General features: G+C 40.9%; 1 protein-coding gene across 2 annotated transcripts; it reads left to right on the forward strand.

Moving 5' to 3' along the window:
* mfsd3 (major facilitator superfamily domain containing 3) lies at positions 1-24,786 on the forward strand. 2 transcript variants are annotated; one of them, XM_035657939.1, is made up of 6 exons: positions 1-104; positions 545-1,335; positions 10,841-10,988; positions 17,175-17,275; positions 19,809-19,918; positions 22,190-22,396. In XM_035657939.1, exons 2-6 carry the CDS (start codon positions 636-638, stop codon positions 22,394-22,396), a joined length of 1,266 nt encoding a protein of 421 aa, XP_035513832.1. In that variant the 5' UTR covers positions 1-104; positions 545-635. The 2 variants fall into 2 exon arrangements, with proteins under 2 accessions (XP_035513832.1, XP_035513833.1); XM_035657940.1 differs by lacking the exon at positions 1-104 and having other exon boundaries at positions 636-1,335; positions 22,190-24,786.

A 24,786-nucleotide genomic window follows, 5' to 3' on the forward strand; every position in this document is an offset into this window, starting at 1 on the left:
GCTGTCTGTCACACTGAACCTGGCAACCTCACAGCTCACACAGACATAAACAGGCGGAGCAGCGGCGTGCTAACAGCTAGGCTAACCAACCTTTCTCTTCCCCAGTACGTGTTGATGTTTATCTCTTAAACAGCTGCAGGGGGGGGGGGGACTGTTTATCTGACTGTAAACAAACTCCAAAAAACAACACCGACACGAAATGTGTTTAAAGCGTGTAGATTAGCACGACTGTAAGGCTAGAAAGCTAACGGTGGCTAAGTGAGTCAAAACTTTAAAACTGCAAAAAATGTGAGCGAGCTGAAGTCACGTGTGTGTTTTTTGATTCAGATGAAATGGTCAAAGGGAGCCGTGGTGTGTGCAGTGTGTGTGCAGTGTGTGTGCAGTGTGTTAAAGTCTTTTAGCCAGGTGGACGTTTCTGATAACTGAGCTAAAACAGACACATCCTTTTAAGGCTGCTTGCAGGAACCCCCCCCCAGCCCACACCCCCCCTCATATCTCAGTTCAACACTAATAAAACCTCAAACTCTTTGTCTTTTCATTCCAGGTCTGCCCCCCTCCCCTCACCTACCATAACCAGACTCAAGGACAATGACCTGACCCATGGACCACTGCTCAGTAAAAGTTGGAGGTAGATCATGAATGACAAACTAGTCTTCCTGGGCCTGCTGTACTTCGTCCAGGGCATCCCCTACGGTCTCCAGTCGTCCCTGCTCCCTGTCTACCTGCGCGGAGCCGGTCATTCCCTCACCCGCATCGGCTTCACCAAGATCCTCTACTTCCCCTGGGTCCTCAAGGTGCTCTGGGCCCCTTTCGTGGACCGGGTGGGCACCAAGCGGCGCTGGCTGGTGGGGACGGTGTCTGGGCTGGCTTTGACATGCCTCTCCAGTGCCGCCCTGGCCCCAGAAGCACATATCTGGGGAGTAGCAGGAACCCTGTTGGCCATGAACTCCTTGGCATCTGTCCAGGACATTGCTGTAGACGGGGCCGCCGTGGGGTTGTTGAAAGGTCGTGGGGAGCTGGGGCTGGGCAACACAGCCCAGGTGGTGGGCTATAAAGCCGGGTCGGTGTTTGCCGGAGGAGGGCTGCTGGCTGTGATAGACGTGGCGGGATGGAGCTGGATGTTTATGCTGCTGACGTTTGTGTACGCAGGCGTGGCCCTGTTTGTGTGGGGGGCCCCCGTGCTGGACGATGAGCCTGTGAGGGGCCAGCAGGCAGATGGCAGCAGGAGGGGAGGGCAGGAAGCAGACGCTATGAGGCCGTGGAGGGTGTGGAGGAAGCTGCTGGCAGTGCCCGGCACCCCTTGGACAGTCCTGTACGTGCTGACGTACAAACTAGGTGAGTGGGGTTAGAAAGAAAAGCACAGGAATTATCTTTTTACCACAAATAAATCCGGTTTTTGAGGTGCTGAACGTGCTCGAAAACTCCTGAAATGTGGCACACAGGTCAGTGGTTGTGGGTTTTGCGTGTGGGCGCGGCAGAGTGGCTCGAAAGCGCCCCCTACAGAGCGGCCCCCTGCAGCACGATTCACCGATATGTATGAGGTTTGGTAGGCACATGTATCAGGTCCAGACTTACATAAAACCCTCTAGGAAACATCCCCCAAACCCAACAGGCATTTTGAATTTAGTGGTCATTTCTAACAGGCATTGCACTTTAACAGACTCCTACAAAATGAACTAGGTTGACTTGAAATTGGGTCGGTGTAATCTAAAGACTTTTCTAATGAAAACTTATTAAAACCTTGAGTTTTCATTTAAAAACGTGGCCATGGAGTGAAACAGGAATTTGTCGTATCTTGAGTTTTATGTGGTCAAATCTGCACCAAACTTCATATGTTTGATAAATGTCCCACTTTGAATCCAATATTCAGGGATTGTCACCCAGGCAACAGGAAATTACATCTTTTATACTCTGATATACTCTTCCTAGCAGGTCGACCAGATCCACCTCAAACTGGGTTACTAAAGCCTTAAGACCACGATGAAGCTTTATTATGAAGCATGTGCGTTTTCGTGAAACGGCGTTGCCTCGGTTGCATTTTTCAGCGTCTGGAGATGCTCAATAAACTCATGAAACGCCGCACACATGTCAGAACAGGCGGGCATTTACATCTAGTATGGGTGTGGCTCAATAGCACCCCCTAGCAACACATTTCACTTCTACATCTACATGCCAATATTTAGCTATAATCATACTGTCTCCTTTTGGAAACAACAATCATCATTCGATTTACACACAGTTTTTATTGTGTCGTCTACACTTGATATGCTGGAACATAGCGTTTAACTAGCAGCACATGGTGGACAAAGGAAGTGAGATTTAACCTCTTTGTGTTCTGTCCGAAACACATTAAGATTCAGAGCCACGTTGACCACAGTTAACCTTTCTATATGAAAATGTACTTTGCTTTTCTTTGCTTTCAGGGCTGCTTCCAATGATTATTTTATTATTTATTAGTTAAATTGCTTCTATTGTTTGACTTATCAGATGTTGCAAACATTTGACAAATGTCCATTTAGTTGTTCCAGGATGACATCTTCAAATGTCTTGTTTTATCAGAGCAACACAAAAACACAAAGATAATTCAGCTTACAATTATATAAAAAGAAGAAAGTCCTGATATTGGAGATGCTGGAACCAGAGAATGGGAATTTTTGATTAATAAATGACTGAAACGATGAATACGTTTTTCAAAATAGCATTTTCTTTTGAACTACTAATATTGATCCACTAATTTCAGCTATAATTGGGTGTTCAAATGATCACGAGGGACACCAGTAAAGAAGAAAACAGATGAAAAACCACAGTAAAGAATACATTGGAGCACTCCCAGCCCATCTACCTATAAATGGGAGACCAGTTTATCAGCTTTTCAGACAAAAAAAGAAGGAAAAAAAAGCTTATTTTATAAAAAAATTAAAGTTATATTTCTTCAAAAGGTCCCTTTTGTCCCACTAAACTTTTCTTCAGCTGTTCCTGCCTTCATGTAGTACTGAGAACTCTCCACTAGATGTCTCTGTCGGTGTGTCCATTAGAGACTGAACTCAGGAATGAGCGTATTGAAGAAGTTGGTGAAGTTATTGTCTCAGCAGGTCCTGTATGCACGCACACTGTAAACTACAAGCCCTGCTAAGATAAAGCAGTTGTTTTTAAATGTCACAGTTATATAAAAGTATAAACCTAAGGCACTTGAACGGGAATACAGTGTTAGTATGGATGCATATTGAGTTCACGCAGATAGTTTTGTGTGTAACTTCCGTAAGAAACTAAAATTTTAAAGTAGTTATGGATCAGTCAAGCCTGTGTGTGTGTGTGTGTGTGTGTGTGTGGGAGAGAGAGTTGATATGACCAGAGTTTGGTGTTTGGTAGCAGAAGGGGATTATGTAAGGATTACAGTGTCTTTGTGTCTGTTGCGTTCAGAAACTGAAATGGAAGACGGCGCTTCACGCTGATGTGTGTTTATACGTGTGTATGTGGGTGGTGGGAATATAATTGTCTCTTCAGATTTGCATAGTCTTTACTTTGTATATGTGCTCCAATATCTGTGCCTTTTGTTTTGATATTGCGTGTGTGTGTGTTTTTGAGAGAGTGTTAAGGGTGGCTCGGTAATCGGATGAGCCCCAGCAGACGACACTACTAGACAAAATATGAGAGCTGGCTGGACCCCCTAATCTGTCTACGGAGCAACCCCCCCCCAAAAAAAAAACACTCTCTCCATCGCCCTCACACACACACTATCGACTGAAACTGGTGATTACAACAAGAATTGCTGATTGAGCTCCGTAGACTCATCGACAGCCATCTCACTTGTTAGCATTTTCCTGTTGTAGTACTCTAAATGTTTCCCACCTTTGCCCGAAAAAAAAAAACTATTGTGTAATATTTTAGATTAGGCCTGGATGTGCCAGCATAATTGCCCATGTGAGACACTATTGTTTTTGTTCAAGGGGTGTGTGGGTATGTTTGTGTGGGACTGGTGATCTGCCTGTCTGAACGCACAACACTAACACACACACACTCATATAAAAGCACAGACCCTTCTCCCTCATCTATTCCCTAATGAACTCTGAGTTTGCGCCAACACAGTGGCCAATCGCGAGGGGCCTCGTGTCTGAACTGTGACCCTTGTGCCATCTGAGGCCACGGGCTTGATGGGAGAACTGTCTGGGTAGGCTCGCAGGGACGGGCGGAGGGCAGGAGGGGGAGGAAAGTAGGCGCTAGTGAGAGGGAATGTAAGGGCCAGGAAGAGGCAAACAAGGGGAGTTTGGAGTTGTAAATACGCTCAAATGTTGCATACAAACATTTAATATCCTGGTGTTTTCCTACATGAGGAACCAAGCCCCGTTCACTAAGCAGTTATAGCTAAATGGCAAACTTACTTACTACAATTCAGCAATTTGAGGAACATAATTAGTCCTAGTAGCCAGGAAGTAGTCCTCAATTATATAATCATATTATTAGTTTTCAATAAGCGATGCTGCAGTGTGGCACACCTCAGAGCTGGCTCTTTGTAAAGGTAGGGAGTCAGCAGCCTGTATGTTTTGACAAGAGAAGGGAGTGATGGTGGGAGGAGGCGGACCCTGATGGTGGCTTTCTCTGGGAAGTGACCAGGTGGACGGAGGAATGGATGGATGAACACAAAAAAAGAAAAGCTTTGTCCCAATACTGCCCTTTAACCTCTTCCTCTATAATACGGCTACAAGGGTTAATAGTGAAATACACTCAGTTGCTAGTTTATTGCGTACATAAAGCCACTAAAAAGCCACTGACAAAGGTCTTGTTCTTGCATTGTTTAATAGTCATTTATATTCAGTTTACTGTTGCACTGTAGCCCCCTGATGTGCATCATTTTATGAGCTTTATGCAACATGTTTAAGGTGACTCTTAATGCATATCTCTCTCTTCCTCAAATGTTCTGAAGGAGGGGAGAAGGGAAAGATGGATGGATAAATGTATTTATTGTGGCACCGCTATATTAATTAATTAAATGCGTTATTGAGATGAAACCTTGAAGAGTTTCAGATACATGGACGACAGGCAGAAGTGAAGGATAGTGGGGCTGGTGAAGGTAATGGTAATGGAGAGATGAAGGGAGGCGGAAGAGTGGGAATGAGAGAAGAGAGAAACTTAAGGAGGTAGTGGGGGGTATTTTCCAGAGGGAGAAAGAAGGACTGCAGGGAGCGAGGCTGAAGGAGGGGATGAATTAATGAACAACCACCACATGGTGCCCTGAGAGAGAGAAAAAGAGCAAAATGGCAATAGACATAAACACATTCATGCAAGCAGATACATATACGATAAGATCTTTTTAGATGTTTAACACGTAAATCTCACACAATGAGCAAAAGCCAAATACAAAGCTGATTTTCTGTCTTAATGATAATAAAATCAGCATTAAGTGCATTGGTCAATGGATAATAATTGATAATCTTGAGCTATTTTGTTGGTGCACTTAAATAAATAGTTTGGTAAACCTTTAATAGCATTAGAAAAACACAAATGTATTTAATTTATTAAAAAGAGTTGAGTGTGTTTCTGCAACCTCCCTGCAAATGTCTGCCAAGATCCTACAGCAGTCATTGAAACATCATTGAAAACGATGGGGACAGTGTATTTGAATTAATGTTAATGTTACATGATTTCTCAGAAAATACACACAGAGAACAAACACAATCAACCCAGTAACCCATCAGGTGTTGATTGGGTAGAGAGATAGTGGTTGTCGTGTATTCTCCCATGTTAGTGAGCCTATAGACATAACTGTTTACTGTTTTGCCTGCAGGGAGCATTAGGAGCTTAAAGGTGTGCGTGTGTGCAGTTGTATGCACACAGACATTTATGTATATGTGTGTGTGTGTGTGTGTGTGTGTGTGTGCAGTGCTCAAACATGTAGTATGCATGAACCTGTCTCTGTTTACCGCTCTCTTTGCAGGGAGTGATAATGTCGGAGGACTGAGTGTCCTCAGTGATCTCTCCTGCTCTGCCAGCTCTTTTGTCTGAGCTGCAGCAGGATTTGACCCCACTGTCCTCATCGACCTCTCACCCTCATCTCACCCATATCTTTACTCTGATCCCTCTCTGTACAAGAACTCGGCCCCCTTCTGCCACACTTTTGTTTATAAACATATACATACATAGGTAAAAAATAAGTTAAAGGAAGTTGAACTTCCAAATATGGTTGGTGAGCTGGTTTGATCACAGAAGACAAAATGTGTATTCATCTCAACATACCTAATTTTGGGTGAATGTGAGATTCAGACATGAGACAAAAAAGATGTTATTAAACCTACATTAAATGCATGTGTTGGTGCCCTACTCTGCCTCTGATTGGCTGGTAGGTTAGGTTAGGTTAAGACATAAAGAGTGGTGAGATAGTTATTAAGTTCTTAGATTATTCACGTTATAAAACATATGAAGGTTACATTTGATGTTCAGAAATATCTACATTTATGTATAATAATATAATATTATAATATAATAATATATTTTTTAGCAGCTAGGCTAACACAATTAATAGATTATCCTCATTATTATAAGGTCCAGTGTGTAACATTTAGGAGGCTCTATTGGCAGAGATGGGATATATATACTGGCTCTAGAGAGGAATGTTCATGTGTTTTGTGGCCACCGTAGTTTCTCCTTTGTGCTTAGAAGGAGAGGGTGAAGCCACAGTCTCGATACCTCTACATCCTGCATACTAGACATTCACTTCACCTTTTGTTTGATCATTGATTTGACCACATTATTTGTGCTGAAAATCATATATTGTTGCTCAAATGCATAGACTACATCAGGGGTAGGCACTCTTTAGTCCCTTTCCTGTGGTTCCCTGTGGTTTTGTCAAAACAAATATATGAAAAATCAATAAGGCCTAAATTGAAACTTATTTTTTCCAGTTGTAAACATGTGTAGCTCTTACTCACCAAATACAATTTTCTTTTTAACATTTCATCAACTAAAATGTGCGTCATACTTTACTGATCTGGTGTCTTTTCCTCTGTACTTTGCTAAACAACAATAGCGGTGGGTACTCGTTATTGAGTCTCCCAAGGCTAGCTATGAACTCCAGATCCAAAAACAGAAATGTCTCAGCAGTAAATAGAGCGCTTTTGCTAGTTTTTATAGTAAAGGTTGCTGCCCAGTGGACCAGGTTATCCTTATTTCTTTGATTAATAGCTGTAGTTGCTAAAGTTGCTACCTTTTAATAACATTTTTAGTTTCTTTTTTATCTGCTGTGGTCTTTGGAGGCTTTACTGCCTTCACCATTAACTTCATTATGACAGTGGGCGTGGTTTGTAGCTCTTCTCCAAATATGTGAGATAACCAAAACTGTTCAGACTTTAGAAGAAAAGGATTTGATCTTGTAGGTAAGAAGCTGATCAGTGGAAGAGGGTTTCAGGCCTTTAATGTGCTTTGTTTCTCTCCATGTCTTGGACCCTGCTTATACTTGCTTACAACTCCATGTTGACGAGGATAAATAAAAACAACCCCGCCTCCCTTCTGTCTGTCACTTTCCCTCTTAATGATAAGTTGTTTGGTCTTTCTGTGCTGTCTGTCTCTAATGTAAACATAAACACAGAGTTTTCTTTGAGCCTGCCATCCCTGCTCTGTTTCCTCTTCACTAACCTCCTAACAATGTCTCTGTTCATCTGCTCCCCCCTCCTCTTCCTCTGTCTTTAGCTGTCTTCATCCCCGGCTGCTCTCCTTTCTCTTCAGTCATGTTTAACTCTCATCTCTTTATTTTTATTTTCAAATAAATGCATTATGATTGTCATTTCCTGCTCTACCGTCCGTCTCATTTTTTTTGTTATCTACTTCTCTTTCCCCTTTTTACCTTCTCTCCCTTTTTCTTCATTTCTTTCTTGTTTTTCTCGTTATTACTGACTTTCTCTTAATCCCCCACTTTTCTCTCTTTCTCCCCACTCTGTTCCCTCTCTCATCTTCTCTCCCCCTTCGCTCTTGTTCCACCCTTTTCTCCTTCCCCTTCACTCTGCTTGTTTAATCTTTGCGGATGTCTAATGAAATCCCTGCTGAAATGGACAATTGTTGCTTTGAGAATATTTATAGAAAGGAATAATCAGCCTGGTTGTGTTTGTCTGCACGCCCTCCCCCCTAACTCTCCCCCCCCCTCCCTCTTTAAAGAAATAATTAGTTGAAGGCAGGACTGTGAAAGCTCTGAGCTTTGAGCTAAACAACAGGCAGGCAGGATCGGGAGCACAGAACCATGGGTAAACAACCCAGGCATCATGGGTACCGCTGCTGCCAATGTTTACTTTATTATGACTAATATGCTTACCGCGCAGTTGATGCAGCTCAAAACAGTTGAGCACAGAGGATGACAGAGATTAAAATGTGAATAATGCACAGAGAGGGTGTAAGTGTATCAGTGCGGCCCCCACTGGGTGTGTGGAGTGGTAGTAATGTAATGTCATATATTATAAAGATCCACTTTAGGTCTTGGGTTTGACCACCTCATTGGGTTTATGGGCAGCATTTATGTAATATGTTGCTGTCATGTGAGAGAAAATTACATACAATAAACATCTTCAGTGCAAATACGTCTGCTGCGATGTGAAAGATCTCTGCAGACTTAAAAGAACGGTAGTTTGCTCCTCTTGTCTCTTTTGCTTATGTTGGGAGTCAGCAACTTTTGCTATGTCAGCCTTATAATGCTAACTTCTCACAGCCTATAAGTCAGCAGCGTTGGCTAAATTCTCTATTTTTAAAGAGACTTTTCTTTTTTTCATCCTTAGCTGGCCAAGCCACCGGACAAAGTAGCCACCGGTATCGAGGTTCAGCAAAATATATAAATAAAATAGTATAAAAATGCAATGTTAAAAAAATAAAATAATTTGATGTGTAATGGCTACACATTTTTACAATTATAAAATCACTTTAAGCCTACAACAGGCTCACACTCTCTCCACATTTATATATGTATGGAGAGAGAATGAGCTTCCCTGACAGAATTACACTGCCTCCCCATCCGTTCTATTGATTACTTTTAAATCCCACTTTACATCCAGAGCTCTTAACCCCTTACTCTGCTCTAAGATCCCTCATATGGGAGAATCAAATGTTGTTGAAAGTCCTACTGTTTAAGCTCCAGCACTGTGGAACAAACTCACCCTCAATATCAGGTTAAAAAACCTTTAAAAACACAGACCGGCATTTGTATATTTTATAATGTCTACTCGTGTTCATATTTTATTATATCTCTCTCTGTTTGTCTCTATTTTATTTTATTTTCTGTTCAATATTTGGTTTTATTTCTTTATGATATGCTATCTTTGCACGTATTGTATTATATGGTATTGTATTTAATTAAACCATGTAACGGTGGTTTTAAGGACTTATTATGATTAGTATTATTAGTATTATTAGTATTATTAGTATTGCTGTTGTATTGTTATTGTTACATCAGATATCAGACATCAATATAGGACAAAGGGTCGATTCATATTCATACATACAAACATCTGTACATACATACACATGTCCATATACACAAATAGACATACACACATATATAGGTCGACACATGTACATAGCTACATATACCTTACACATACAAATACACGTATGCATGTACTGTACATATCCTCATACACACCCTCATGTATTTGTTTGTATGTACAGACAACAACAATAAACAGACAAACAAAATTGCTCATTTTCACTCCAGCCTTCACATTTTTGCTTCTATTTTACTTTATCTGAACGAAAAACACATTTGTCTGTCAGACAGGTAGATATGTTCAGGACGAACTATCGTATTGCTTAATTTAATATGATCAAATTGAATGTAGTCATCCCCTCCTGTATCAGCTATGTGTAAATTGCCAGCAGTGAAACATGAGTGACAGAAGTGAGAGACGTGTTTCCTACACAGAGAATCCACATTTCCTACCCCACGTTTTTCCTGCCGGGTTGTCACACCACTGTTACAGCGGTGACACTCTCGTTCTGCTGCTGCACTCCCTATCACTGGGAGCTTCTCAGCTTTCTCTTATTATTATTATTTTTTTTTATTTCAGTCTGTTTCATCTGTCTTTTTTTTTTCTCTCTTTCTCTATTTTTGTTTGTCTCCTGGCTGACTGAGTGAGTGAGTCGTCGGTTGTGTTGCGTCGTCTTTGACAGCAGTCTGGGAGCCAAGCTGTCACTCACGCAGCTCCTTGGTCCCACTGTCTTTCTGAAGTCAGTCTCCATTAATATAATAATGGCGTATAGTCGGCGCCACTGAATATTTTACTGTAATGTTCAGCAGAACATTACCCCCACACTCAACGCCACACAGAGAAAGTCTTACTGTGTGACAGAAACTTTTTATTTTGACTGAAAGGTCTTTGTGAGGTCTGTTTCATCTGTGGAAGTTTTGGTGTTTTTGTTGTGTTTTCCTTTTTGTGCTTTAGGAAAAGTGCTAGGCCCCCGTTTGATAAAGTGACTGAGGGTATTCTTTTTCTTGTCAGGCATCTATTATTGACACTTTCCAGGAATAGGCCTAGGTACGCTGCGTGTTGGTGTGCTGTATTTGATTCTGCAGTTGTCATCTCAGGAAAACCATGTTGTTCAGACTTGCAGGCTAAACAGTTTGGTACAACATCCTCATCCTATTTGACTGTGATTGGAATAGGCGTGTGTGTTCAGGAAGTGTCTCACATATTTACTGTATGTGAAAAACAGCAATGCTTAGTCAGAGACGTACAGTACATAAGTTACAGTGTATTGATTGTATATTTTCCCCTTGCTTCCCTTGTTCCCCTCTTCTTCTCCTTCTGTTTCTCATCGTCCCTTTCCTCCTGATCTTCCCTCTTTGTCCACCTCTCTCTCTCCTCCGCAGGTGAGCAGGGTGCAGTGACCATGTTTCCTCTCTTCCTTTTGGATCATCACATGACCGCCAGAGAGCTGGGCTTCTGGAATGGCGTGATCGCCATGGGCTTCTCCATCTGCGGGTCGTTCCTCGGAGGCCTGCTGCTCGCCCAGTTCAGGTAGCCTTCATCAACACCATCACTTGGTTTATCTCTGGCTCCACCGTGATTGTTTTTGTTTGGCAGAAGTGTTGTAAAATGAATTGGCGTCTTAAAAATGGATAAAATGCCTGTAAAAGTGACCAAATCCACATTCTTCCATGGAGTTCTTCAATATTCACTAACAACTAACAATGATTTTAATTATGGATTCATTTTCCACTTGATTGCTCAATAAATCAATCACTCATTAGGTATATAAAAATGTTTAAAAGACATCTTTACGTATTCTGTTTACCGTAATAGAAGATTATGAAAACAAAGCAAATATTCACATTTGAGCAGCTGGAATCAGGAAGTTTTTGGCATTTTTTCTCAAAAAATAAGTTAAATATTTGACTGATAATCGAAATTGTATTGTCTCTCGATCGACTAATCAGTTATTAGACTATAGAACTATTAAATTTAACTAATTAATTAAATTAACTCCCAACCATTTTGATGATCAATTAATGGTGTATTAGCGACATTTTAGGACGTCTGCTCGGGCTTTGAGAAACAGTAATCAGCATTTTTGAACAGTTCTTGATTAGAAACAAGCCGGTCTGAAGCAGTAGAAGAGTGTTGGCACTGTGCTACCAGCAGAGGAATATAATTTCGGTGCCTCACAAACAGCTAACACAACTTGACAACAACCTATTAAATATTTAAAAATTTAAGAATCAAGGGGAGAAATTGAGCCTTTAAAGAAAAATCTGTAAAGCTGGTTGTAGGTTTTCAGCAGCGGGAAAGAAGAGAAGATTGATCAGGTACAGTCCACTGCACCACATGTAACATGTATCTGACTGCCTCACTCTCCTCACTCGTCCCACCAGATGTTACAGTACCATCATCATCATCTTCCTCTTCTCATCCTGCTCCTCTTCTTCTTCCTCCTCCAAGCTTTTCGTGTACACTGACTCCTTCTTTCCTGCAGCTTTTTTCCTCCTCCTTCACCTCTTCCTCTTCACTCTGTGCCCATTCTTCCAGTGTTTTGATTACTATTCGTAGCCTCGTGTGCTTGTGCATATGTGTGTGTGTGTGTGTTGCCGCCTGTCTGTCTATGTGTGTACAGTAATTTAAGTAAACATAGCCTTGTTTGAGAGCTCAGGGACCCCCTGTGTCTGGTGTGTGGTGTGAGAACAGCATGAGCAGCAAATCCATCACACACACTCATGCGCACACACACACCACACAGTACTCAAACACATCCCCTCTAGAAGAGTACTTGACATCGCTAGGAGACAACGCAACTTCATCAGTTAGATTCATAACTATCTCTTGGATATTACTAAGGAAGATACATGATGATGTTTTCGAGACCTATTCTGTATTTATCTATGTACTTAAAAATATCGTCTCGCTTAGCTACCTGCTCCAAGCCTAATTTACTTTTGATCTAGCATACGGATTTATTAATCTCGAGTAATATTTTTACATCCTAGAAATTGACTATGATTAAATAACTATCAATGATTTTGGACTCCATCGCTTAGAATACGTCTCGAGTATCATTGCACCTTAAAAACGATCAGCTTGAGGCATAGGTATCCAAGATGAGAAGATCCTACAATTGTAGGAAAATGGAAGTATGTTATTATAACACTAATAATAAAAACCTCAATAGGTATTTATAAGTTTTTGTCTATTAGTAGATACATCAAATAAAATCCACACTGAAAAATAAGAATCGTTGTCGTTTCTTTGCACATTAAGAAACTGAAGAATCTGGATTTATATATATCTAATCTAGAGGAGAGACGGTAAGATCGCTCCTTCTGACTGTCTTCACTCTGCCAACTCTGTAATGAGTACACCCCCATCGTTTAATACTAGTAGCCAGAACCATAGACTAATTAACAATACATTTTGACTATATATTAATTGGGAGGCCTTGGCGCTATATATTATTCGCAGACCTATCCTTCTCAAGCAGCACACTCTTTTATTAGTTTCTCCCACAGTATTGGATAAGCCGAAGAGTAAATCCTACAATAGTGATGATAATGCATGTATAAACATTTGTACAGTGGAATCCGGTTTTGGATACGCAGTGTCTGTGATTGTATGTAACCTTTACGTGTTTTACCCTTGAGCACATTGACACTGTGCCATTTGTGCCTGACCATCGTAGCATAAGGTTATATGTCTGCTTATACAAGGATCACATCATAGCACAGCCCTGCCTATGGCCAGTGTGACATAATGTAACTATAAATAACAACAATGCCTTTATAGAGGATAGTATGTTACGTATACTTCCCACAGCGTGGTAGCCATTGATCAGTATTATTAGGGATACAGTGTGTCAGTCAGTGGACAGGTGAAGTGAACCTGTGCCCTTTGCTCATGTGTTGGTGTCTGTTTGTGTTGTGTGTTGTTGTGTGCATGCCCATTTGTTGGCATGTATCAGTTGCTCCGTCTCACGTCTCATGTCTTTTTGTGCTTGTGTTGTGTTTTCAACTGGCTCCCAGGTTTTCTCCTCTTGTAAAGTGACACTAGCAAACACACAGCAAGCCTCCAAAGGCGACATTTTTGTTGAGGGGAAAGCGCTTTCAAAAGATGTCATTGTCATACTCTGGCTTTTGATCTCTCACTCTTTCTCTTCCATCTCACTTGTAAAGGACTCGGTAACTTGTAAAGGCAGTAAAATGTTCACACACTGACAAAGACACAAAACACTCATCTAAATGACTTGTTACTCTTTACTAGTTTCGGTTTCTGGCGGTATCATGAGTTTACCAGTCAACTATTCGCACCCACTGTGCAGTAATCTGCTGTAAGAACAGGCATATGACACCTGCTTGTTTGACCTGTAATTGAAGCACCTCTGTTAGGCCAGTGTGTGGAATATGACAGCTAATGAATCAGAGTGGTAATTTAAAAAGTTCCCCAACCTTCATTAGAATCCATTGCAATAGATTTCTGGCATGTCGAGTGATTATGCCACCCATTTTTAACTTTCTTTAAAAAGATTTAACGTGAGTTGATTGTAGAGAAACAGACAGTAACTTATATATCCAATGAATCAACAAACAGTTAGAACGATGGATGTGCAAAATAGCGATTCATCAAGATTATTATGTGGCGTTTTGAGATAATCGGTAACGGACAATTCCTGCGCTCACGGGGCAGATAAACAAGAAATGTCTGCAGACACAAATGCAGCCAGCCTGGTCAGTGTGGCTAACCATTGGCTAATAACCAATAAGTATGTAATTAGTGGACAGAGCTTCCAGGTCTGTGAAGTGAAGCCAACATGGAAGTTTCTTTTTAATTCATTTATTAATTTTCAGTGGCCTGCAGGGGGCAGAAGTCCAATAGTATTGAGTCTTATGAGCAAATTACCTAACATCCTGCTTTATTTATTAGCTCAGTAAACACTTTCCCAATGAGTTTATGGTCTCAATCGCTAGTTTCGAGTCTTTCATACAGCATGATGTGCATTTTGTAGATTATAGTCCAATTTAGAGTAAAATAGTGAGTCCGAGTTCCTGCTACGGACAAGTCAAAACTGTGCAGCCAGTGAGAGCAGATCAACTCTCAGTACACCACCAACGCAGGCTGCTAAAAAGCAACATGGCGTCAATCATAATGATGAACTTGAGGCTTCAAAACGGTCCCCCACAAACCAATGAGTCCTTGCTGCAGCGGCCATGGGTTTGAATCCAACCTGTGGCCCTTTGCTGCCCCTCTCTCTACCCCCTTTCCTGTATATCTTCAGCTGTCCTATCTAATAAAGGGAAAAAGCCCCCCAAAAATATTGAAAAAAATGAAAGGATATGTAATATAAAATCATTACTGGCCAGTGTTAAATATATATTATGTTATGTAATGTACTTTGTTAATGTTCTTTGTTTTAATATCAATATTATATGTCAGTATTATAGTTCGGCCACTAGTGCAAAGTAAAAGATTTAACAACGAGGTAATGTGTTCAAAATGGATATATCTTTGCATCCAATGTCAGATCAACACTTCCTTACCTCCTCCTGTACTCACACACACGTAGACACAGAAAAAGTGCTGTCCACTAGGCTGTGGTCCCACCTCTAAAAGCTCAGTTGGAAGGTTTATCCTCCCCAACATCAGAAACGGCTGAGTGGTCGGTGAATGACCCCCTTTACAACCGCCACTGGCAACCTGAGAACACGGCTATTCTTATCTGGGCCCGGCCCGCGTGAGGTGGCAGCCAGGCAGGTTCTCTTTCTCACACACACACACACACACACACACATTCTCACACGCACACACACACATTCACACACACATATACTCACACACTCACAGCATCTCTTGAGAGTGCGTGATATGAAAGGCTGTCATTGAGACGGGAGGTAAAGGAGCAGCAGAGAGAAGAATGTCTTTAGCATGTGAATGATGCAGGATTGGTTTTCTAGTAGAGAGGTAAGGAAAGGCTGGGTGAGGAGGGGAGAGTTGGTGAGTGGAGAAGATACGGAGGAGGGAGGGAAATAAAAAGGTGAAATAAATAGAATTCAGCTGATTTAAGAGCTGTATTACTGGATATTTGCAAAATGTTTTATCTCTTCAGAATGAATGAGTCAAAGAAAGCGTAAGCACAACCAAAGGTCTTCTGCTTTCCTTTTAAAATAGTCTTCTGTAATACTCACACACAGGTGAGTTTATTTTATCATAGTGTTTGAGATGCATTAGCTTTTTTTTCCTCTATAGTTGCTGGGGCAAATATTAAAGAAACACAATTAAATGGGTGTCTTCACAGGTTAGATTAGAGCTTCAACAATTATATGATTAAACAAGTTGTGAATCGACAAATATTTAATGGTTCCAGCTCCTCCTGCGTGAGAATTTGCTGCTTTTCCTCGTCAAAACTAGATTATAAACTGAATATATTCAGTTTTGGACTGTTTTTATCCAGCTTTAGTTGCCAAAACTGAGTGGAAACCAGTAGAGAGAAAAAAAAACCTGCATTGCAGAACCAACATAAAGTTGATGGCGGTGATATGCAGAAGTTGTGCGCACTGTTGCACCATATAACGTTGCTCAGGACTTTTTTAAAATTTTTAAACATTTTTTAAATGTTTTATGTATCCACTTTGTTTAGTTGCCATTGTCGCTGCTGTTCAAGCAGCTACTTTGCATTTAGAAATCCCAAGATGATCAGTAGGCGATGACATACCTGATCTGGTATCCATATAATAATAATGTACCTGGTTTTAGTGTAATCAGGGAGCTTTTTTGAATGTCAGCTGCCCTCTGTTTCTCCTCACATGTCACATTTCTACTGTCCACCATAAAATAAAGGAACACACTCATAGGTCAATATTCAGAAATAATCTATACTTACTTTTACACACACACACACATATTGTATTTATAACTTAGGCCCACCTGTAATGATGCTTAAAAAGCGTTAGAATAAGTCAGCAGTGAATCAGGAAGTAAACATCCAAACAGAACGGGGTCAACCAGGGCAGACAGACTGGGTTTCATCAGGTCTACTCTTACTGGACAGAACGAGCGCTCAGGGTTCGTCTCATGAAGCAGGAGATTGAAATGAACTCGGCAACTTTGCCAAGAAGAACATTTAAACTTTAAATCTCAATCACGGACTGAAACTGTTCATGGCTTTACTCAGTGAGAGTGCTTATCAACCTAAATCAGATATCCTGTTTCGTGTGACAGGCCTCTTCTTCCTCACAGCCTTTTTTACACATAAATAATTACATGCAAAAAAAACAAAACATAAACAAACACACACACAGTCCTTTGAGTGGCAGGCATCCTCTGAGTGATTGGCATTGTTAATCCCTGATGTCACACAACAGTGTGAGAGTGTGTGTGTGTGTTAACAGTGATTAATTATCTTCCTCATGCTGGGGATCTCCTTAGGTTATTGATTACGTCACGAAGCAAACCCACAGGGGGATGATTTTCTTGCACTAACAGGGAATCAATTAGCGTCTGGGGACTTGTTTACTTAGGCACGTGCACGCATGTTACTGTGTGTGCGCATGCATGTGTGTAATTGTCTGTGACATGAAACGAAACACAGAATGTCTCCAGATTAAATGATACTAGCCTTGAGCCACTGTCACCGCATATCACACTGCTCATACATAACACTCGTACCTAAAAGTTGGCAAACGTTTGTCTGATACTCGGCTCTTTGTTTGTTTCTCTCCTCAGCATCGGGGCTCTGATGCGACGCGTGTTCGTATTGCGAACCATCAGCATGGTCTTCCAGAGCTCTCTACTCACTGTACTGGAACCATCACCGCTCATGAAAGGTGAGACAGACAAAATACAATCACACCAATTTAACTGGGGCTCAGTTTCAGCACATAATACCAATTGCCAATATCCCTATGTAGTGAACTCATGAAAGAAGTAAAGAATGACCCTGTTGGTCTTTTATTCTTCTCCATGAATAGTCTATAAGCCCACCACATGTTGTTATTTGAATTCTGTAGATTTAAATATTCAAACTCTCCAGATCTTTATCCCATAAACAGTGTCCTCCTTTGACTTGCTAGTTTCTTGAATAAACACATAAAGCATGCAGTTATTAGCATGCAGGTACATATATATATACATGGATTAAGTCCTAAATGTATAATGTGAATGTAGAATGGTCAAGTTAGATTAAGAACTATTTATTCAACTGGTTGAATATGCTCCTTGATCGGTCATAAACACTATATATATATATATATATATATATATATAATTTGGTGAATAAAGAAAGCACTTTGGTGAACACAACTGAATTACAATGATCAACAATGGTTTTCACAGCTATGACTGAAAGACACTCAAAAATACAACAAACTACGTTCTCAAAAATGAGCTTTAAGTTGAGTCAACACCACAATTTAACAATATGACATTCACCCCTGTGCAGGTGTGTTTCTGTGTGTGTGTGTGTGTTCAGCTCCCTGGATATTTGTGACATACAGTAAGGTGTGTGTTCTGATGGAATATACCAGCTGATTTCTGTCAGCTTGCCTTGCAGCTGTGTCATTTAATATTAACGTTAGGTAACAGGATTTTACAATAGACATTCACCTTCACAGTGAAAGTTTACTGAGGCCTGTAGTTGTAGTGTAGTGACCTGGAGCCTGTTGATCCAACTAAAACTGGTCGGCACTTCATCAGTTGCCTGCAGCAGTGCTTTCCAAACCCCCAATGGGGTCACAGTGTTCGCAGATAAGTAGAAAATTAAAAACAGAACATATTTCTACAATTATGTTCTTTCTTTCAGGTTTTTTTTCTTCTGAGAAGTTTTACCTCCTCAGGCCTCTAAAATTAATCAAATCCTCACAGTACTTAGATATTTTCAACATGTGATGAGAGGAGAAGTAGGCATTGCTTCATCTTAAAGGTCTAGTGTGTAACATTTTGGAGGATTTTGAATTTATTTCTCACATTTACAGACAGATCCTGAGATATTAGACTTTCTGATTTAATATATCAAATGTGCTGCATTGCAGTATATTTGATTGGATTTATTATGGTTGTTACATGTAATAAAGGTCCAGTGTGTAACATTTAGGAAGATCTATTTTGTTTCCTTAGAATGAGCCGTTTTTAGCCACAGCTACTGCAGGTCGCCATATGTGGAGGCCACTATGTTGAACTGCCCAGAAGGGACAAACCAAACACTTGCCCACTAGATTTTTCTGCTACTAGTTTTTTTGTGTGGTTCGTGGCCACACAATATGAAATCTACAACTACACTGCTAGAGGCCACTAAATCATACACCTTTTAAAAGCAGTGGTGTTCTCTAAAGTCAATTAGTTTGTACAAAGTGTTGGACGACAACGTCGGAAGCTAAAAGTTTCAGTAATGTACACATGAGATTCATAGTGTTACACTCATTCGCACACACAAAAAATGACAAAAAAGAATGAAAACTGGGAGCTTGAGAGAGAGCACAGCTGGCCAATCGCTGCCTGAAGTGAATGTGGGATTGACGGTTTCAGAAAGTTATAGAAATTGTCTGACACAGCGTCACAATTCAAAAAACAGTTGGGAGCCACTGACCTACAGCACAAGCTCTTGAGCCAGACGTTCAGTATTTATACAGAATAAGATCGGATGATACGGAGGATACTGACAGACAGGTGCGCTCCCCCTCTCTCTCCAGAGAGCCATTCAGTTATTAATGTCTGAATGACACATCTGATTCTGTTACACAGCATTGGGATTCAGATTTGCCCCATTCATCTCCGTCGGAGTTGTCTGTTCCCCTATCAGGCCTCTCAGACAGAAAGTTGAGGCCTCCACCCCCTCCCACCCCTTTCCTTTAAACCCAGAACAAAGATTTCAGGAAAAACATTCAGTTTCAGATTTTTCAATATTACATGATAACCCTCCGCTTCCCTCTCTTCCAGTCTGATCAGTCGGTGTATCTGTGTGACTCCAACAGTCTTGTGTCGCTGACTGAAGAATCTTATTCAGGAAAAACTCTGGCGGCTTGAGTGAATAATTCAGTGTTAGCGGGAGCAGAGACAGATAGGCTCTGTGGTTCCTCTGTGTTTCCCCACTAACACCGCTCTGCCACTTCCCCTCAGAGGATACACTACATGTGTTTTGGGGACGAGGCAGGGGGGGAGGGAGAGGAGAGGAGACACTTCAGCAGCTTACCGTTTTCTCGCTGCTTTGTCTCCCTACTTTGACTTCTACACAGAGCAGTGTAGTGAGAAGTGAAGCAGAGCAGAAAACAGTGTACAAATTCTACTTTTCAGAAAAACTTAAAGCTGCACTCAGACGTGTTTTAGCTGTTGTTGCTTGATTTCGTGGTGTGCTCGTTCCCTCAGGTATGGCCGTTCTGAGCATGAGTGTTCAACACTTCCTGGGCGGTCTCATCACCACGCTCACCTTCACTACCATGATGCATTGCACTCAGAGGGCCGAGGAAAGCATTCAGGTAAAACAGACTTTACTCATAGACCCAGGCTGCTGTTATTTAATAATTTGACTCTCTTGTCACCATGTTTTTAGTGTTAATTGTCTCATTCTTTGGTGTTAGGTCATCTCCTGTAGCTTAACAACGACAACACAATCCCTCTTTTTTCCCCTCCACCCTCTTTCCTCTCCTCTGTCTTGGTTTAATTGTGCTATTATATAATATTAGGTCATTTACTTTGGTTGTCAAAGGGGGGCCGAGAGGGAAATCCTCAGCGTACAGTACCACACCTATGTTCACCTATACCTGTCAGTTCTCACCAGCTGTTTCCATCTGGAAAATGTCAGACCCACTCTCTCTTTCTCTCTTTGCTTCTTTTCCTTTTGTCCCCCCTCTTTCCAGTTTTTTTCCACGCTTGCTGACATTTTCCCACCTACCGGCTCACTCTATTTCTTTGTCATTCTGTAGTCCTTTAAACGCTCTCTTTTCCAATTCTGACTTTTTCCTCTCCTCTCTCGTTGTCTCCTCTTTGACATAACTTCTTTTGTCCCCGTCGTAACTGGGCCATCGCTGCCTGGAGGTGATCGCTGTTCACACAGCCATTCAGACATCACTCAGTCAATCTCTGAAGGTGACAAATTATCATTTAAATTGCTGTCACTCTTAAAGTGGAGAAGAAAGGGGGAAACAAATCAAAAAGCTGTAGCACAGATATCAGGATCTGGTTACTGATAAAAGAATTGACAAGAGAATCAATCACAACATGCGATGATGAGAACCACGGTTAATTTGAGAGGTTCTCATGACACATATACTGTTTGCTTTTTAGTGTGTCGGTGTGTGAATCAGTGTGTGTACGAGCACACAGGAGGGGAGAGCATTAGCTCGCCTGTGCTCGTTGTGTGTATATGTGTGCGTTATTGAAGGTAGTGCTATCCAGTGACAGAAAGCTGATAGTGTGAGTGCTTGTTAACGATCCCCAGGAGAACGAAACCCAATCTGTTAAACAAGTTGCTCAGAATAAAGGCACTCCACTTAGCTGTGGTCACACAGGCTCTCAGAGCTCTCTACCTCAGCGTACAGACCGCAGTCACAGCTCAGATAGTCTAAACTCACCACCAGCTCCTCAACTCTCATCCAATTCATATTGTTTTACTTTCAGTCTTTGTTTTTCCAGTGAGAAATGTCCCGTACGGATTGTGAAAAGATTTCAGAATTACCTGTTGTCTCTGTAGAATTAAAAAAACGTCAAGCGCAGTCCAAATTTATGTGATGGAAAGATTAAGAGCTGCAACTTCAGATGAAAAAATGTCAAAAAAAATAATGAAAAATGTCAGAATAAGCGTCTTCAGATGCCTTTTTCCATCTGACCAACAGTGCAAAACTAAAAGATATTCATTAAATAATGATATAAAACAGAGACAAGCAGCAAACCCTCACAGAGTGTTTCTGTCAGTTTTGCTTAAAACTATTTAATCCAGTGAATGGTGTAATTTGTGGACACACAGTAGTGAAAGACTCTTGTTTACCTGCTGCAGTGTCCAGCTGAAGGTTAACTGTTTCACACGGTTTTAAACTGCAGAATAATAATCTTTCTTTCAGAATGATTTATTTTCCAGTGCCGGCTTCTTACAAGTGCAATCTGTATTTCTTTGATGGGAGGATTAAAGGTATTTGTTATAATGAAGAAAAGAGTCCTGAGCCTAATGAATTAAGTTGTTTGGTCAGTGATAGGTGTCACCAGAGTCCTTCTGTTGTGTACCTGCCTCACCTGATGCTGTGTTCTCGGGCAGAGGGAGGAGGCTTTGGGGAGATTAGGTAATCTCCGTCCCTCTCTTTCTCTCTTTCTTCCTCTCTCCCTCTCGCCCAGTCTTGAGAAAGCCTTAAGGCTGGGATCAGATACTCTTCTTCGTTTGGCCTCCGTCCATCGTCTCAGGCCATGATCTCACGCTTTCTCTTTCAGTCTTTTTCTTTTTTTATTTTTCTCTTCTATCATTTGTTTTTGCACTTTGGGGCTTTTTCCTGAAAGTCACACAGTTCTGTGTTGTTGTTTGCTGTTGCTAATTATTCTTTATTACAGTCTGAAAAACATCGACTAATAAATTGTGCTACAGGATAGGATGAAGTGCACCTTTTCCACTTTCCCATCTACTACTCCCTCCTTTTCCTTACAATGTGTCTTCATTTCCCAAACCCTCTCCTTCCCCTTTGTCCCTTTTCTCCACTCACTTCCCTCTCCTCTACTTTCTCATCATTCCTTCCTCTCTTTTCCCCTCTTCCTCTCTTTTTCAGGCGACACACTACAGTTTCCTGGCGACCCTGGAGGTGCTGGGAAAGCTGACGTTCAGCGCCTTGGCTGGAGGCGTGGTGGATTGGTTCGGTTTCCAAGTTGCCTTCCTCTTTTTCCTCACCCTCTCCGCTGGGACGGCCCTGCACGTGTGGACAGCTACCTTCACTGGTGTTTTCAGGGAACACCAGCTCAAAGAACAGCCCAAGTGAGATCAGGATCAGGGTGAAAGGTCCTGATGCGGGGCGCTTGCAGGTGCTTAAAATGTATTGAAATCACTTGAGTTTGTCTACCAGTATTCAGGCACCTCAAAAGTTCTTGAATCGTGTTAAATATAGCACTCATGACTTCAGCAAATCATGTCAATATAGAAGATTTTGAATAAGTTGAATTTCTTGTTCTGCCATGTTTTAAGGAGAAATCAGCCATGCGATTAAGTACTCTTTTACAGAGTGTGTTTTTTGTCATTTCACTGGCAAAACTGGCCTTAAGTTTTATTTATTTTGCGTTTGAAATGTCTGAAAAAGTCTTAATACCTACATAAGCGTGAACGTTTGCAGATACTGTGTAGGTAAGGATGAGTATATTGAGTTTTCTGCACCTAGTCAGTGCTATGAATGGATGTGTGCTGGGCAATGGCGCACCATTATACTGTACTGAGAGTACTTTGGGAAATATAATCAAAGCTGTTTTTAATCATCTGAGCCATTCTAATGTTTTAATAAGCCAGCAATAAGAGCTGTAGCCAAAAGCAATATTGCTACTTTGTGATGCTTGTTCTATCATATTGTACTGTATATGAATATGTTAGTCATTCTCCTGAGTTGTATGGTTTACAGTTATAAAGGAATGAATCTCTACTACCTCGTATCAGCACTGTATGGTACGGTACACAGGAGGGGAATGTACAGTAGCTGCACCAAGTAGAGTACACAATCATTCACTGTTACCTAATAGGGATGTAACGATACATAGATTCACAATTCGATTCGTGATACTTTCACATTGAAGAATCCTTTTTTATTTCTGAGGTGGATAACAATGTGCAAAAGAAAACACATTTCCTTTTCTAAAACTGAAAATATAACCCTGTCAACTACAATAGCCAAAACATTCAATTTTAAATAGGATGTTGCATTCTCAATGTCAAAGACTGTATTCAGAACCACCTACTTCATGTTACAGACGAACTTCATACTGCTTTTTATAGTAGTATGTAGTATGAAACTGTAAAATCAATTTATTTTGCAATATGCTAGACCAGACTCAGTCAGTTTCTGGTTTTGGAAAGCGGAAGTTAACAATAGCACAGCTAATAGCAAACCACCGCTACTGTGTAGCATCCCATTATCGAAAAGAAGGAGATGTTATAATTGTGGATTTTTGTGATTTTCCCAAAGATGGAGTGAGAGAGCTGATGATTGGAAGCAACCAAATTACTTCAGTGCAAATGTAATGTGTGTTTTGTAGCTCGTTTACTACAAAACAGTAGTTATTACAGAATAACAGCGGTAAGAAAATTAACAATTACATAAATGTTCTTACAACTGCCTCAAAATCAATTCAAAATCTACACAGCTAATGTCTGGCCTCAAATGTTCTCTGACGAGGCGAGTTAAGCTGATCGTTTCATACTGGAGATTTTAGCTAGGACATCTGGGTATTTTTGGCATACTGTAGATTTAGCTTTTGTTAGCATACTGCGTACTACAAGCTACATTATGGCCAAAGTTCGAATACAGCCTAACCTTTGACCTGATGCTGCCGTGTCTTTATACCTTCATGCAGTGTGAAGGTTAAACAAGCAAAGTCAAAAGTAGATAGCTCTCCTCTCCTGTTTAAAAAGATTATCACCATCCATTTGTCACCTCACGGATTTGAATCTTCACGTTTGTGTCGCCATTTAACCGTATATCGTTACATCCCTGTTACCTAAGCTACAACAGTTAGCCAGCAGTTAGTCGGTTTGTAGTTACTGCACCTGTTTTCATTTTAGAAAGGGAATAAAAATGCAGTTCCCCCGCCCCCGAGTGAAATTCCTTTTGGAACTGAATAGATCAACCCTGACAGCTTTCTTCTTGTAGGAAACCTCAGCCTTACAAACTGCATGGTGCCATCTTGTCTCAGTTATTCAATCGAAGAATCAGACTTATCGATAAACTCTGAAAATATCTCTGTTCTTTATAAAAACTTGAATGACCAATACCGCTGGCATTGGCTGCTAACATTGTTTCACTTTTCATGTTTGAGAAAATGTCAATAATATGTATTATAGAATATAACTCTCCAATGTACTGTACCCTATATTCAGTCATTTTATCCAGGCTTAAAATATGAATGAAACAGCAGCGTAGAATTTTTGTTTTGTTTTGTTTTTTTCAAGTCTCTGTAGGAGATTTTATTCATAGAAATTAAGTCTTAACGTTGATAATTGTTTTGGCAGGAGAACAGCAGATGAGACAAGGATGGTTTACATAAAGGCAGCAAACTAAAACACCTGCTTTCACCCACATAATAAATAAAACCACATCATCACTGGTCCATCCATGTACCCAGGTCCTCTGTCATGAGATTTGCACAAAAAATAAAGCTGCTGAGTGAA

This window comes from Morone saxatilis, unplaced genomic scaffold (assembly GCF_004916995.1).
Source record: "Morone saxatilis isolate NCDOM2014 unplaced genomic scaffold, NCSU_SB_2.0 Contig16, whole genome shotgun sequence".
NCBI classification, from domain to species: domain Eukaryota; kingdom Metazoa; phylum Chordata; class Actinopteri; family Moronidae; genus Morone; species Morone saxatilis.